Source organism: Lycium ferocissimum, chromosome 3 (genome assembly GCF_029784015.1).
Source record: "Lycium ferocissimum isolate CSIRO_LF1 chromosome 3, AGI_CSIRO_Lferr_CH_V1, whole genome shotgun sequence".
Taxonomy (NCBI): Eukaryota; Viridiplantae; Streptophyta; class Magnoliopsida; order Solanales; family Solanaceae; genus Lycium; species Lycium ferocissimum.
The window spans coordinates 8,788,921-8,805,303 of NC_081344.1; the positions used below are offsets into that span (position 1 = coordinate 8,788,921).

The 16,383-nt window shown below is 30.8% G+C and overlaps 1 protein-coding gene across 1 annotated transcript; it reads left to right on the forward strand.

The window, feature by feature from the left end:
- Positions 1–9,154: 9,154 nt before the first annotated feature.
- Positions 9,155–12,432, forward strand: LOC132049583 (uncharacterized). The gene is made up of 5 exons (XM_059440448.1): positions 9,155–9,504; positions 10,118–10,420; positions 10,806–11,136; positions 11,713–11,802; positions 11,899–12,432. The coding sequence occupies exons 1-5, from the start codon at positions 9,223–9,225 to the stop codon at positions 12,015–12,017; spliced, it is 1,125 nt and encodes a 374-aa protein (XP_059296431.1). The 5' UTR covers positions 9,155–9,222; the 3' UTR covers positions 12,018–12,432.
- Positions 12,433–16,383: the final 3,951 nt, after the last annotated feature.

The following is a 16,383-nucleotide window of genomic DNA, read 5'->3' on the forward strand; positions in this document are numbered from 1 at the left end:
TTGAATTGGAAGATAGAATCATATGAATTGAAATAAGAAAATATTGAATTTGAATTTAACTTTTTTCCGTAATATCAAGGATGAGCCACTTTGTTTTAAAAAAAAAATCAACTTAGATCAATTTTATCTCTTTAAAATGCGCAACAACAAAAAAAAAAAAAAAAAATACTCGGAGAAACAACTAAGTTGTGGAGATTAGTGATGAATTTGAATTGTTCTTAAATGTTTTAAAGTTAATCCGGGATTCTTGGGACTCTCTGTAGATAATTTTAAAGGATAAGCCACTTTTTTTTAAAAAAAAAAACCAACTTAGTTCAATTTTATATCTTTAAAATGTGCGGGAAAAAAAATGGAGAGAGAAAAAAAAAATATTAGGAGAAACGGCTAAGTTGTGGAGATTACGGCTAAGTTGTGGAGATTAGTGCTGAATTTGAATTGGGGTTAAAACTTTTAAAGTTAATCCGGGATTCTTATCAAGATGGACTCTTTATAGATAATCCCAAAATTTAACCATATTTATTATCTTAGTTTTAAACTCTTTTAAACCTATTTTTTTTAATAATGGTTATTTATCTATTAGATGATATATTAGAAAATAAAGTTTAAAATTCAAATCACATGCTATCCAAATTTGCATCCCGCGTTATCTCAAAAAATTCTATTACGTTCTTTTAAAATATAAACTGAAATCCATCAAATTTAATTTACTTATTATACAGTCTTATTATAAGCCTATCCAATCGAGTTTATTTCTCTATAAATGGAATTGAATATTAAAAAAAAAAAAATCAAAAAAGAAAAACATCTATAAAAGAGTAGATCGAGTATTTATATAACATTGAAGAATAAATATTTTGGAATTTGAATTGAAAGATAATTGCTTCCAATATCTTAGGATAGAAAATTTGAATTAAAAGATATATTTGAGTTGATATAAAACTCTTACATTTGAATCTACGGTTCCACTATTGCAGATGCATATATAAATGGCATAAAGGTTTACAACTCATTGTATATGATTTATCTCCGTGGTTTTCTTTGATATTGGAAGCTTTAATCACTTTCCTTGACCAACATAAGTAGTTGGGATGTAAGTGGCTTTACATATCCTCCTCTAAAATTATTCTCCCTAATTCCATTTTATTTTCTCATTGTTGGATGGATTCCATTGGCTCATTTTGTGGTTGTTTGGGTGAGTTATTTGAGCTTAACTCTCCTCTTTTGTCCCTTAATTTGTTCGTGCTTTACCCCTTTATGTGCTTCTATTTTTGTGTTGATGTTGCTTTTATATTTTGTAACAATTGCACTTATGTTTCTTCATTTTTTTCACAGTTTAGATGTAAATATTTGATTGCGGTATGATTTTTTTAATTATTAATTAGATAATTATGGACTTGTACGAGAACACAAGCAAGGTGAAAGTCCATTCAAATGGTAATAGGCATAACATGAACCATTGAAATTATGTTTTAGCTTAAATATGTTTGATATTATTACATGAAGATTACATCTTAAGATAGCTCAACAACGCCTTCTTCACTATTCGGTTACCACCAGACAAAATAACTAACAATGGAAGTCTTGCAGTACAAGATCTTCGTGGATTTGTTATAAAGTTTTATGAGAGGAGTTTGCAGACATTTATCCACAATCAATAGCAATTTGAGAAACCAATAATATTTGATAGCATCATCACTGTTTTGCTTTCGAATGTTCTAGAGTCTTGAATAAAAAAGAGGAAGCTAAGCAGGTAACAAGAATTTTATCTTCTAAATTATTATTTTTTCTCTTAATTTTTCATTTCAAGGGATATCATCATTTGTGTTTATATTTATTTGCAGGTTGCCAGTGTTGAAATGGACACTTGTGGCAGTAAGAAATTAATAGAGTCCTGACATAATTGATGAAATTTAATGAAATTTTGAAGCGATGATGATCTCAAGTTGCGCAAAAGTGTCTTTCAACACGAATTGTAGAGAATTACGGGTTGATGGTATATATACATAAGTTAGTAGTGACAATCTGTGTCTTTCTTAGAAGTGATTAAAGTTGGTTGCTTTAATGAAAGAGTCTAAAAGATAATTATTTTTGAATTTATTTTGAAGTCTTAACGTTTTTTGAAAAAACAACTCCAAGGAGTGTCTTTTCTTAGGTAGATTTTGTGAGGTCTGCATTAATATTGGTCGGTTGTTCTCTTCAAAATTAAAGAAAGACTTTACTTTATAAAATGAAAAGGAAAATTTAAAAATTACTTGACAATTTTAGGACAAAATCATCTAAATAAAAGAGTGTCTTTACTTAGCTAGATTTTGTGAGGTTTGCATTAATACTGGTCAGTTGTTTTTAAAAAAAGTAAGGAAACACTTTACTTTATATAGTAAAAAGAAAATTCAAAAAATCACTTGACAATAAGGACAAATTCATCTAAATAATGTTATAAATAATATTAATTTATCAATTTAATTATTCACTTTATTAAAAAATAGAGGAGATAAACAGACAAAAAAGAAATCAAAATTCAAAACCTTAGACATAACTAACCCAAGAATCCGAGAATATATATTTCTTTTTATTATTATTTTACTTATCTGCTATTTGAATTGAGTTAAAAATAAATTATTTATGTATTTAAATTGAAGATAAGTACTTTTAATGTCATTATCATTATCGTACTTATCAACAACTTGAATTTGCGTTGAAAAATAATTCTTTTATTATAAAGATATGATAAATATCTTTTAAATTGAGAGTTAATTTTAGGCCTAACAAAAAAAAATGGGTATAAAATTTCAGATTTCTATCATGAGCCACACCGAGTGTATACTACCAAAATTCACCCAGTCTCCACATATTAACATTTTTTTTCTCAGAGTACAACTACACGAATATTTAAAATAGCTGTATAGCTCCTGAGATCACCTTCCATTTACAACTCACAATTATCCTACTTATCTGGATTTAATTTTTCTTAAAATATAAAATATTTATTAATTTAAATTGAAGATAAATTTATTTTTTTACTTCTTTATAATTGTCCTACTCACTTTTTTGTGGTTTCCCTAATTAGATGACAATGTTTGGGAGCAATGTAAAAGCTGTAAATTGGACTCTTTTTTGTGATTTCTTTGATAAATTAAATTGATGATAAATATCTTTTTAAATTATGTACCATTATCCTACTCTTTTGTGGTTTCTTTTGTGTTATGTAAGAGCTGCAAATTGGGAGCAGTGTTTGCAATGATCCATCAGTTGTTTTTAAACTGATATGTGCTGAAGCAATCCACTTAGTTTGGATTGAGAAAAATCTTAGAATTTGGTAAAAGAAGGATTGACTTTGGGAATGCATACAAAAGAAATAGCTTATATTTATAATGTTCGAGCCTCATCACGTATAAGAATCCAAATGCAAAGACTTAGGTTCTAGGTGAGAAGCTATGATAGGAGGTTTTCTGATCTTTTGTTGGTGCTTTGATGGCCTTGCTATGGATTTGTAACTATTTCAACAGTGATTAAGACGAAGTGTTAGTTATAAAATAAAAATAAAAATTGCATTTATCTATAATCTATCGATATTTATGTATGTCTATATAAAGTTTGGTTAAGATGATTTGCACTTTCAAAAGTTAAATAACTTATTTCTTTTTTCATTTTTTGCTTTTTTAAGACCAAAAAAATGATAAGCTAATAAAATCATACGTCAGAGTACAATACCACATAATGAATAATCAATAACTATGAATTTTGAACAAAATGATGAAATAATAAAAAAATTCAGGATAAAAATAAAAAAAAAATATACATTTGAATTTGAGATTCAAGAGAAAGAAAATTAAATACTAATTTTACGGAATACTTAAAATATTATTTATTAGATTAAAATAATGGTAGATTTTATAACAATCACTACTTCACCAATTATTAGTATAATTGAATTAGATGATGTCATTTATCAAGAAAATGGGTAAAAAGCAAAAAATCGGAGAGAACATAAATGAGCTATTACTCATACTTCACTCAAAATGTTTATCTTGGTACTTTAACAAATAACCTTCAGAGTATAAGATTTATTAGCGTTTGAAATAAAAAAATATATTAAATTATATTACAATAAAAAATGTCTTATGAATAAGACTGTGTAGTGGGAGACTTAATAAATAAAACCAAAATTAAAAATATTGAATATAAAGAAATTTAAGTACCCAATTAAAAAGTTTAAGAATATAAATAATTTCTCATGTGGGTAACTCTAAAACATAGCACTTCTAAGTTCTTTTGCTTTCCAAATCATATTTAGAAGTAAATACTTAAGTAAGAGTTATGTTAAATAAACCTTTTATTTCATAATTATATGATTTTTTTATGTGTTATAGATCAATAACTAATCAACATTGTATGATGAACAAGGTTAATCATCACAGGATTTAGATTTTGTTAAATTAATATAATAATGTGTTTAAATAAGAAAAAATAAAATTAAATATTGCAAATTAATTTATATATGTCAAATGAATATTTTTATTATATCAAATAAAAAGGTGATAATTTTCTATGATTAATTTCATTTGATACCGGGCGCGCATCGCGCGGGTATGTATACTAGTCACTTAAAAAGGACAATGTGTGACACAAATGAGGGAACATATAAATAGTTTACATCATAGTAAATAGTTTAATTTTAAAAATCACAAATCAACGTAATGATCCCTTAACTATGCTCACGTGATAAATATTTATATGGATAACACATGTTTTGCATTTATGGATAAACTTTTACCCATTTAGACTGCGTGGCATGAAGGATATTGGATAATCAAAATCTCCGGGGATTAATTCTTATTTTGTTATTTTCCTGCTAGTGTTAACAAGGTTTTAAATAAAAAGAAAGATAAATACTAACACATACTACTTTAAAGGATATTTTCATTCTAAAATAATTTTAAGAAATATAATTACTACTGAAATTCATATTTAATCACGCGAAAGCACGGAAATTGAAATTACTAGCTATTATAGTGCGCTAAGTATATCGGACTATTTTACCAATGAGGTAGGCTTAACAAATCTCGAATGTCCCATAAACTCATGGTTATCAAGGCATCAAATACTGCCTTTATCAAGATTCATCCTACGTTCAAAGGAGAAATCTATGAAAGAAGAGTCAAGGGAATAAACAGATTTGTACCCGTAATATTTATCAATAAAATATATGGCTCTTCATATTTTGTTTGTGGTTGAAATTTATTTTCTGCATATCAAAAAATTGTTGCAAACAAATTGGCACGTCTAGTGGGACCAAATCTGCCCTTCATCTCTTCTATCACAAATCAAAACTGCAAAATTTGGAGTCACAAAACCGCCAAGATGGAAGCTCCATAATATGGGTACTTCAAGTCTCATATTTGAGTTAAATAGGACTCTACAAGATGAGTTCAATCCACCTTTAAACTCTAAGGTCGGTTAGGGTTTCTTGGAGGCTACTCTACCCTAAACCCTAACTTACGCTTATATAAAGGGAAACATATTCTCTTGAAAGACATCTCGAATATCCCATAAAATCATGGTTATTCAAAAGAGATCAGGGCATCAAATACTGTCTTTATCAAGCTTCATCCTACGTTCGGGAAATATGCTATTAACGGCCCTCGAATTACGGAAGGAGAGAAGAATCAAGGGAATAAACAGATTTGTACCCGCTATATTTATCAATAAAATATATGTTTCTTCATATTTAAAAAAAAAGGTAGGCTTAACAATTAACATTGTGATTTGAGATTATAAAATTGCGAAAATTCTAGAGTCCAAAAGGCATGATTTAATTTCCCCTAACGTTAATAATTTATAATTTATCTTTTCCGATTTTGATTGCTTATTGTGTTACTCCTATTTCATATAGATCATTATTTTATATTTCAGTGGGAAGACGTTTACTTTTATTTCAAAGAAAAGCGTATACACCAATTGTGAATGTATCTTCTTGATTCAAATTAAGATTGAAAGCGACGAAAAAGGAAAGACAAATTCCCTGCACAATAGGATGAATTAATTATTGGAATGATCTCCCAAATTTTTGGATTACCCACTGAAATTACTTATAATGTTTAGAATAACAAAATTATTCAACATATATTACTATTTCCCTCAAAAAATAAAATATTGACAGTTTATGACATTCCTTGTGGAGATCTTCCTGCAAAAATCAAAATATCTTTCTGCAGGCAGATCTTCTCACGAGCTCACAAGTTACAGGCTTTAAACATATGCACTCTAGCCCTGTCTCCTATTTCCTACACTATGTTGCCTATTTACAGGATTGTAAGCACTTTGTCCAATCCAATTCCATAGTGCTAGTTTTTGAAATTCGAAAAGAATTTAATTTAGATTTTTATCTTATTTTTATGGTAACTTGTTTCTCCTATAATCACGACGTTATAACATATTTAATGTAACAAATCAGAATCCTCAACATAAATATAGATAATCACTAATAGCCAAATTAAAATATAAAATCTAACCTATTGAATTACAATGAAAAATATTAAAATCAAGTAACTAAAGATAGAGATAAGAATATGAATGAGAAGTTAGACTCTCAGAAAGGGAATGAGAGGAACAAACAGTTTCTTCGTAGTACGCATAAGTCTATTTTGCTCTCATAAATCGCTATTTATTAACCCGGATCCTAAACATTCTCACTTAATTCAGTGTTGGGCTGCTTTGTCAATATTGGTCCAAACCCATTCATAACATTTAATATCATAAATTTTAAACTGTTTTTCTACTCTTTATTTCTATTCCAAATTTTATGTATCACTCTTAGATATGTGAAATTAAGTAGTCGTTTGACCGTAAAAATCAAAAAAATTTCACTTTATTTGAAATTTTGAAGTTGGAGTTGGGTTTAGTTATAGTTTTTACAAAGGCCATTTGATTGTTTGAATGTACTAAAAGTGAAAACAAAGTTTTAGGTGTTTTCCAAATTAGATTTTTCATGGGCAAACGTTGATTTTCAAATAAAGTGAAAAAAAGTTACGGAAGAAAGTAAAAAATTCTCATGGCCAAACGGGTCCTAAAAAATCACCATCAATATCTCGATCGAGATCCGAGATGATGGTATTCACAAAATTTTTTCAAGTGTCGAAAATAAACTGCAATAAAAAGTAAAAGAAAAATGTAATTTTATTTATGAATTTTGTGAGTATAATTCGGTTGTTCTCTTGATTCTTCTCTCCTAAACGTTTTGTGATTTGAGGGCTTTCGGTAGCGTATTTCTCTCTTGCGGGGATGATTTGGACCCCCTAGAGATGTATTTTGATCACTATAAATGTCGAGCAGTATTTCATTGTTTTGGTTGATCCTCAAGAAGAACTCCGTTGAATACTTCGGAACTGTGTAGTCGATGTTGTTGCTTTATCCAATGCTTCTTTTGAATGTCCTTTAAAGTTATGTAACCCCCTATTTATAATCGTACGGAGTAGGCAATCCAAATGTAGAGATGAACTCTCTTTGCCTCATTTCGATTGGTTCACGTAAATTATCAAGCTTATCACAAATGTTATGTGATAAGATTACTTGTTATTGACAAGACATGTCATTTGAGACACTTGACGACTTTTGATTTGTTTTTGTATTTGACCGGAATTGCCACATCATTTGAACGCGCGGCGTCATCTTATTGGTCTTGAATTTGACTGGAATGCCATGTTACTTGACACGGGGATGAGTTTGGGCCCTCAAGATGAAATGAACCTTGAACTTGAAAATAATAACATGAACTAATTTAATTTGTAAAGTCCAAATTAATTATTCGACCAAAATAAATATGGATTAAATACAAGTTTTGCATGAATATAATCCAATAAAATTTACGTGTCTACAAATAGTACTCCAATAAATTTAGAGCTATCTACAACTCCAATTAACAAGTCTCAAAGATACAACTATTGTATCTTTAATGCATCGATAGATACTCTAAAGAGGTCACAATAACTGCGAATAAAAGATTTAATAATGATTTTAATAATGATTTAAGTGTTAGTTACCAAAAAAAAATGATTTAGGTGTTTTTATATTAATATTGGCTCTTATATGTAATAATTTCTCCATTTACAATAAAAAGATAAACTCCTTAGTGGCTCAAAATTTGCTATATAAATATAAATTAAATATAGAGTAGTAACTTTACAAATCAAATATAAGGTCCGATACTCAGTTGAAAAGAGCGGCAATTAATTATTAGGATAAAATATTTTTGTATTGTGACTAAGAAAATAAGAAAAATGTATTCCTATTAAGCATAACCTCCAATACAAATCGATAAATTAAATATTCTTATTAAGCATAAGAAATATTAATTCACGCAAAGCTCGAAGTACTACGAGAAGCGGATGCGGACAATCTGTGTTCTGCCACCCATATTGGCAAATCACAAAGGTGCCAACACGTTCTCATTAATTTATTGTTTATTTGGCCAAATTTTTAAAATCAATTTATTTTAAAAAATGCTTTTCAAAAAATATTTTTAGTAAAAGCAGTTTGTATTTAGCCAATTAATTAAAAAATTACTTTTGAGCAGCAATTAATGTTTGACTAAGATTTTAAAAAGTATTTCTATTTGTATTTTTCTCAAAAGTACTTTTCAATAAAATCTTTTAAAGAGAAAAGTTATTTTTTTGCTTCAAAAAAAGCTTTCTGCTATTCTCCAGAAGCATTTATTTTCTCTAAAAAGTTTGGCCAAACACCTCATTTTTTTTCAAATAAGTATTTATTAAAAAAATAAGTATTTTTGGGGGAAAAATAAGTATATTAACTTTTAAAATTTAATAAAATTAAGTTTTGAAAAGCGAAAAACATCACAGCGAGATTAGTCCCATTATTCCTCTGGAGAAAATATTTTTATTTTATTTTTGGTACAAGTTCTTGCAGACTATAGTATCCCACTTCCATACGTGGGTCCCACCACTAGTCTCACGTGGCAGACGTGCTAGCCCAAATCGGCGCATTCTTATCTCTCTCATCTTACCTGGCAAGCAGCGTGCACTACAATCGCCGACACAGCAAGTAGAAAAAAACAAAACATAAAACCAACAACACCTAGGATTTTCAATTTATAACCCCATACATTATCTGTCCCTCACTAAATACTTTTTCATTTTCAAATTATATAAACAAACATCAACTGTCTCCACCACTCTACAAAATTTTCATTTTTTGTAAACCTTTGAAATGGGGGAAGATGCAAAGGAGTGTGAGTTTTGGTTACCACCACAGTTTCTTACAGATGATGACATTCTCTTTGGGTTTAAGAAAAATGAAAGTAAGAGGTATTTTGGGTGTGATTTTCAGAATGAATTTTCTTATGGGTTTAACATGTTTGGTCCTAACTCGGATCTGAGTTCACCAGTTGAATCAGTTGTTAGCTCAACAGAGACAGAGAGTGAAGAAGAAGATGACTATATCACTGAATTAACTCGTCAAATGGCTCACTATACTTTTGAAAACCACAAGGTATATTACTTTTTTCATGTTATTTTTTTGTTATGCTGCTATTTTTGACCATAGATTTTGTGAAACTTGAAAAAAAAGAAAGAGTTTTTGGAAACTTTGAAGTTGCGTTTAGACATGCATATTACTTGCAAAAAAGTTTGAAGTTTTATTAGTGGAATAAATATTTCACCCAAAATCTGGTCCAGTTTTTGAACTGGAAAATTTTTCTTCAATTTTTTTTTTCAAAAACTGGTCGAATTTCATGGACAAATAATGTTTTCAGTTTTTTTTTTTTTTAGAAAAAAAGCTTCCAAAATTTATGGCCAAACAAGAGCTTAGATTTTTTGTTTTTTTCATTCTTTTTGCTTAGTTTGTGAGTATAAAAAAATATTACACCCAAAAACTGGTGGACAGTGTTTGGAACTTGAAGAATTTTCTTCTAATTTTTTTTTCAAAACTGATCAAATTTCATGGACAAACAATTTTTCAATTTTTTTTTTTTTTTTGAAAACAACTTAAAAAATCTATACCCAAATAGGAGCATAGTCTTGTTATTCATTTTATTTCGTCAGCTGTTTTTTTTGGCTTAGTTTAACTTTGGTTTTGGGTATTTTCTTGTTTTTGCTCTGTGTAGGTTAAGAATTTGTCAAGTTCACCTCAGTCAACGTTATGTGGTGTGTTTGGGTCCAAACAAGGCTCAAATAACGAAAGTCCAAAATACCCTTCTGTGCAGAGTGGAAAGGGGACAGTGGATTTGCTATATGCTGCAGTTGGTGAGGTTGCAAGAATGAAGATTATGGAGGACAAAAATGGAATTTGGGCTCCACCAAGAAAGACGAGTCCAGTTTATGTAGACCCAAAAATGTCTAAACCAAATCTTGGGTCTTTCTACTCTAATCAACCACCACTATCTTACCAACAGTTACAAATGGCTCAAGTAAGGTTCAATTCTGAAATATAAGCTTAGGGTGTGTTTGGTATGGAAGAAAATAGTTTTAGAAAAATGGTTTTTTTCTTTTCATTTTTGTCATGTTTGGTTGGTCAGATGTTTCGAAAATATTTTCTCAAATTTAAAAAAAAAAAAAAGAAAGGAAAACGACTACCTAAGAAGTAGGTAAAACAAGTTTAGTAAGTGCCATTACTAGTTTCATTAATGTTTTTGGGATAGTATTTTGTTACTAGCTTACCTGGCAAACACTAGAAAATAAGTAAGAAACCCATATGTTTTCTCTAGAATAACATTTTCCTTCGTACCAAACACTCTTAATAGTTTTTTTGTTTTGCTTCCAAATTTATTGATTTTTATGTTTGGGGAAATGCAGTTTCAGCGTTTGAAGCAACACCAGTTAATGAGGCAAAGACAAGAAGTAATGGGTCATGAAAAAGAAAGATTTTTGCAGTACCCTATGGGCCAAGTGAGAGATAGAAATGGACCTGATAGGCCTTTGAACATGGCAAAATCTGCTTGGCCTAATCTACAGCAATCTCAGGCGTCGCGGCCAATGCTGCAACAGTCTCACGCGCCGCCGCAGTCTGGCTCAGGCATGCGCGCTTTTTACGAAGGAAACTCTGGACCCAAAAGAGAATGTGCTGGAACTGGTGTTTTTATTCCCAGAAGAGTTGGAACTCAAACTGAAACTAGAAAAAAACCAGGTAACTTTTTTTTAAATTTTCCCCTGTTTTGTTAACTTAGTGGGCTTTTGGACATAAAATGTAGTACCTAATTGGAAAAAGAAAGTTGAAAAACGGTATTTGAAAATTGAATTTGTGTTTGGACATGAATAAAACTTGGAAAAACATTAAAGTTTTGTGAGTAATTTGGAGTGAAAACAGGTATTTGGAGCCAAAAGGGCCCTTAATTTCATCATTTATGAGGGAAATGCATGTGTATGATTTGTCTATTTGTCTATTTTGCAGTGATTTTAACAGTGGATTGGACTTGTTTTCGGTTATATTTTTTCAATTTTTTTTTTTTTTGGCACTGATAGTGGGAATTTGAGACTGGAATTTTGGACTGTTTCGGCTTTGTTTTTGACATTATGTGTGCTTTTGGTGGGGGGTGTGAACTGTAAAGAAATATTCAAAATAAGTATAATCCCATCTGTTTGTCACAAAATCTCCTACATATATGTTTTGGCCGAGTTCACATTATCTCATGTTCTTTACTGTTCTTATGATTTATTCTGTGGTGCTTATGTGTTTGTCAATTTTTGTTTGTCTATTTAGCAGGGTGTTCGACAGTTTTAATGCCAGACAGGGTGGTCCAGGCCTTGAATCTGAATCTGCAGCATCAGGTTCAACCCAGATGTAATAATAATGGTAAAAATTCTACTCCTATCCTGTTATCCTAAATTAACTACTACCTAGCAGTTTTATTTTGAATATTTCCTGATTTTACAAAATCTTTTTGTATAGGTGGTGTTTTGAAGTACCGGAATAATAACGTGATGGAGCAACAATGGCGGAGTTTGAGAAGTCAGTCACCGGTTGCAATGTCCCAAGAACTACAGCTTCCTCAGGAGTGGACTTACTGACCAAGAAATTATTTTTGGAAGTTTTAGAAGCAGGAAACAAATGTCTTTAGTATTTTGATAGTGGAAATTTGGTGAAAGATGGCTTTTTTGGGGGGTAGTAGTAGGGTTTAAGATTGGCTAAGGTCATAGTCTTCTTCAGGGGAAGAAGAATTAGGGTAGTAGCAGACAGGCTCTAGATTCAAGAAAAACAATGCTTAGTGGATTATTAGGTTCTCTTTTGTTTGGTTTAAGATTAGATTAGATATAGTAGGTATATGACAGAAATAAGCTTCTGAAGTCAAGAAATGGATGACTGGGTCATGTTTTGGGTGGAACACTGGAAATACAGTCTCCTTTTTCTACAGTTTTATCAGCAAATGTATGAGTATTTTGCCGGGGAAATCTATCAATAAATATACCATTTAAGTATACTAAATGTTACTTACTACTTCAATTAGCCTTTTGTTTTCTGTCCATTTCCCTCTTATTACTAGTAGAGAGTACTTATCTGCATTATTAATTGGTACTAATGTCTATTTTTACTAAGGACGGAAAGAGGCAAGCAGCGACTTAATAGGAAAATGTGCAACTCTACCTTGAATGTTGTGAAAGCGTATAGATCCACTTTGTTACTTTTGGAAGTAAAGATGCTCCATATAGGCTTTTGTTCTTTATCCGTTTCGTCTTTATATTTTTTCCTTTGATTAGTTTTCAGTGTTGTGGTCAAAGTTGATTGGGGCCCGAACATGGCCTAGAGATCTTTTGCATATCTCAGCACATGCATTAGGTACGCTGTATTTTGAGTTTGAATCCCGAAATTAAGTTACTTTTGGTAAGAAAGGGTTGATCCTTAAAGTAAGAATATTCAGCATGAATTTAACCAAGTCAAAAGCCTTGAGTTTGAATCAAGAATATTGAGTTACTTCCGGTGAGAAGGGGTTTATGTTTACAACAACGATGACGACCCACAAGTGACGTCTGGATCGTGACGTCACCAGCGTTAGGATGTACGCAAATCTGTGACTTCTTTTATACGGGAAGCTGAGTTTGAATAAAGAATATTGAGTTACCCTTACTTATTACAACAACGATGACGACCCACAAGTGATGTTACGTCGCCAGGCGTTAGGATGTACGCGAATCTACACTTCTTTTATGGGGGAAGGTGTTACGATGAATCACAAAGGTTTTCTTCAAGTACGAATAGTCAATATGAATCCAACCTAGTTAAGCCTCAAAACGATTACTAAATATCGAGCGAAAAATTTAAAAAAGTATGCATGGTGGCAATTTGGCAATAGTGGTTGTTCATGAATCTCCATTTGTTTCTTGATTTTAGTTTTGCCGTTTAGTAAAAGCTTAGCTGTTTCTTTGGATTCTCATTTGAAACAGGGGAAGAGCATGTCAAAGCACAAAACACAAACAGCGGTCACTTTTGGAGAAATGTGCAAATAACGCTTCGTAGAATGTTGCCCATATAAGACGGATGTGGAAGTGTAACAAAGACTCTTGGTATTGAAGATGCTCCATCCTTGACTTTTCCTTTCTCCAATGCTTTCTGTTTTTTAAAATTTAAAAAATGATCAGATGTGCTTCTATAAAATTGAAAACTGAGCAACGTCACCATCTACTATACTTTTGGCATTATGAAATAGTTTTCTTTTTGTGCTTAACATTTGACGGATTTCCAATATGAATGTAACTTTATGTCATAGTTAAAAGTCGGATAAACTTGAACCTTTTTATTAAAGAATTTGAATGCATGTAGTCCATTCATTTTAGGTTGGAGTTTTGTTAATGAGCTAAGAATACAAAGTGAAACCAAGGATAAAATTGTGCTAACTACTTTGTATTACATGAGAAATTGGAAAAAATAAAGAAATATGGAATAGTGTTTGTTGATGTCAGTGAGTACCCAATAATTTGTATAATGTTGTTACTATTTCTCATGTCCTGGACTAAAGAATATGATATTTCCCCTTGCAATAGCAGCTGATAATACTTTTACACGGTTTTGTTTCTTTTCTGTTCCGACCTTTTAAAAAAAAGACTTCTCTCTAGTTTGGGTGGAAAATATCTAGTTATATATCTCATATCTTCAACTAACCACCCTTTCATATAGTAGTAAAATAAATCCTACACATACATCACGATCCACTACCACGACATGGTAAAATTGAAAAACAAATACGTGGGGTTTAGATGAATATTATATTTCCTTTAGTTACTTATTGTCAGTTATGTAAAAACAAAAGAGACAAAAAGGAGAAGGAGAGAATTAGTGTCGAATTAAATATAGGAAGCCATCTTTGCAAGCACTGTTCATTTGTCCATAAAAGAATGTCTGTGATTTCATTTTCAGTATATTTATAACACGGCGTTTTTTAAGAGCAGTGGAAGGAAGGCGGAATCTCCTTTATTAGTATATTCTTCTTTATATACGTTGATAGCGAATTTTTTTTTATTTTTTTTAATATTATCAATAAATTATAACTTCTGATAGCATATTACGGAGTATCATATTACAAGACTAAACAACCTTCTTAACTAAAGGGATGAAACAGCAGTGGTTAGAGCTGAATTTACTCGAAGTCTAGAACTGTTCACCAAGAATAGTGTAAGGATCAAGACATATACTATCCCCTTCCCCTACTACATTTCCTCAAGAATCCAACTAACAAAAAACTCCACTAGCTACAAATATACATAGATATTCATGATTCTTCATCAACATAATTAAGGCTTTACTTTAATAATAGTAATAAGTTGTTCCCCCGCTTGCAAATTCAATTTAGAAAATCATCCCATTGTTGAACAATGAAGGTTTGGTAAAGGTGGTTGGTGATGGTGACTGACATTTGTATGGTTAAGGTTGGTGGGGGTGATTGAACTGTAGTGTTGGATAGATTAGTGGTAAGACGTTACATTTCATAGGAATCTTTAAATGAATAACGTCGTAAAAATTTTCAAACTATGTACAAGATCTGAATGACTCGGGCGTCCATTATATGAAAACAAATGGAGCCAATAGAAGCTATCTACACTCATAATATCTAAAAACCCAAATTAACTCGGCGCCTGCAGGACACTGGGGCCTGGAAACTCACTGTCCAGATCAATTTAAATGGATAAAGATCGGATTCTGCATCAATTTTTTTGTACGGATTGTGTTTGATAATCCTTCAATTACTGATTGAAAAATAAAATGAAGAAATGCTGCTGGTCTTTAATCTTTTCCCTCAAATTTCTGGATTAATTTTTATATAACTCAACAAAGCAGACGAGATGTTGAGTCCAAAGCTCCACCAAAAAGAAAGAACACCTTCCTTCAACTAATAAACTCTCTTTATTTTCCTCACTTTTTAAAAACTCTCCAAAATAGATATTTTTCTCTACTTCCACAAAATAAAGATGACAAACTATTTATAGTTGAAAAATTCATCCTTAAGTTGAATTGGATGAAAAAGTGGAATAATGGGGAATTAAGATGGTGTAAATATAGAGAATATGAGAGAATTATGAGTAGGAGTTTACAAAAGAAAATAAGGCCACATTCATCCATAACTCATATGAATAATGAGATAATTAAAAACAAAAGTAATGGCCAATTAAAGGCACAAAAAACATGAGGAAAAGTAGACCACTTCTGCCAACTTTATGGCCACAAAGTGTAGGAGTAATTAGGACTAAATGAGGCACTTTAATATATTAATAAAATAATATTAAAATGCTCCAAATGTCCTTTAGATTGTCCTTAAAGGCGCTGCTGGTCTTTAATCTTTGTCCCTCAAATTTCTAGCCTTTAATTTTTATCCTTAGCTTAAAAAAGTAGCTAAAAATACCCCCAAGTTCCCGGATCGAAATTTATGTCTTATAAGGCATATTACGCAGCACAAAGGTGCGTCTTGCAAATTTTTGCTAGGCAGAATTGTTTTTTTTTTTTTTTTTATTTTAATTTTTTACTGAAACTGGGGTTTTTTTTTTTTTTAGAGCGGGGTTTGAATGGGGAATATTTTAGACAAAGGGCAAAGATTAAAGACCAGCAATTTGAGGGACAAAAATTAAAGACCACCCACGACTAAGGACAATCGTGCAAATTGCCCATTGTGCATATCTTGTGGGCTTTCAAGTAGATGGATGTCAAGTTCAGAGTTTTTTAAAATAAATGGATTCAAGTGTATAGTAGTTCGATAAAATGATTATTTACTGACACTCAATAATCAAACGTTCGCTTAAGGTCAACACACACACACATATACATAGACAAAAAATTATAGTATCATGTAAAGGGAAAATGGTTGAAGTAGTATATATCGATTCTTATGAAGAAAATGAAGCTAATAAAGTATATAAATAGTATACAAGTTACAATCTTTTATAGCAGAAA

What these genes read in the sequence shown, in the direction of transcription:
- LOC132049583 (XM_059440448.1), top strand. Translation starts at nt 9,223, where the DNA reads ATGGGGGAAGATGCAAAGGAGTGTGAGTTTTGGTTACCACCACAGTTT. An exon ending in TGAAACTAGAAAAAAACCAG is followed by an intron (nt 11,137 to 11,712) that starts GTAACTTTTTTT and finishes TCTATTTAGCAG; the next exon opens with GGTGTTCGACAGTTTTAATG. An exon ending in ACCCAGATGTAATAATAATG is followed by an intron (nt 11,803 to 11,898) that starts GTAAAAATTCTA and finishes CTTTTTGTATAG; the next exon opens with GTGGTGTTTTGAAGTACCGG.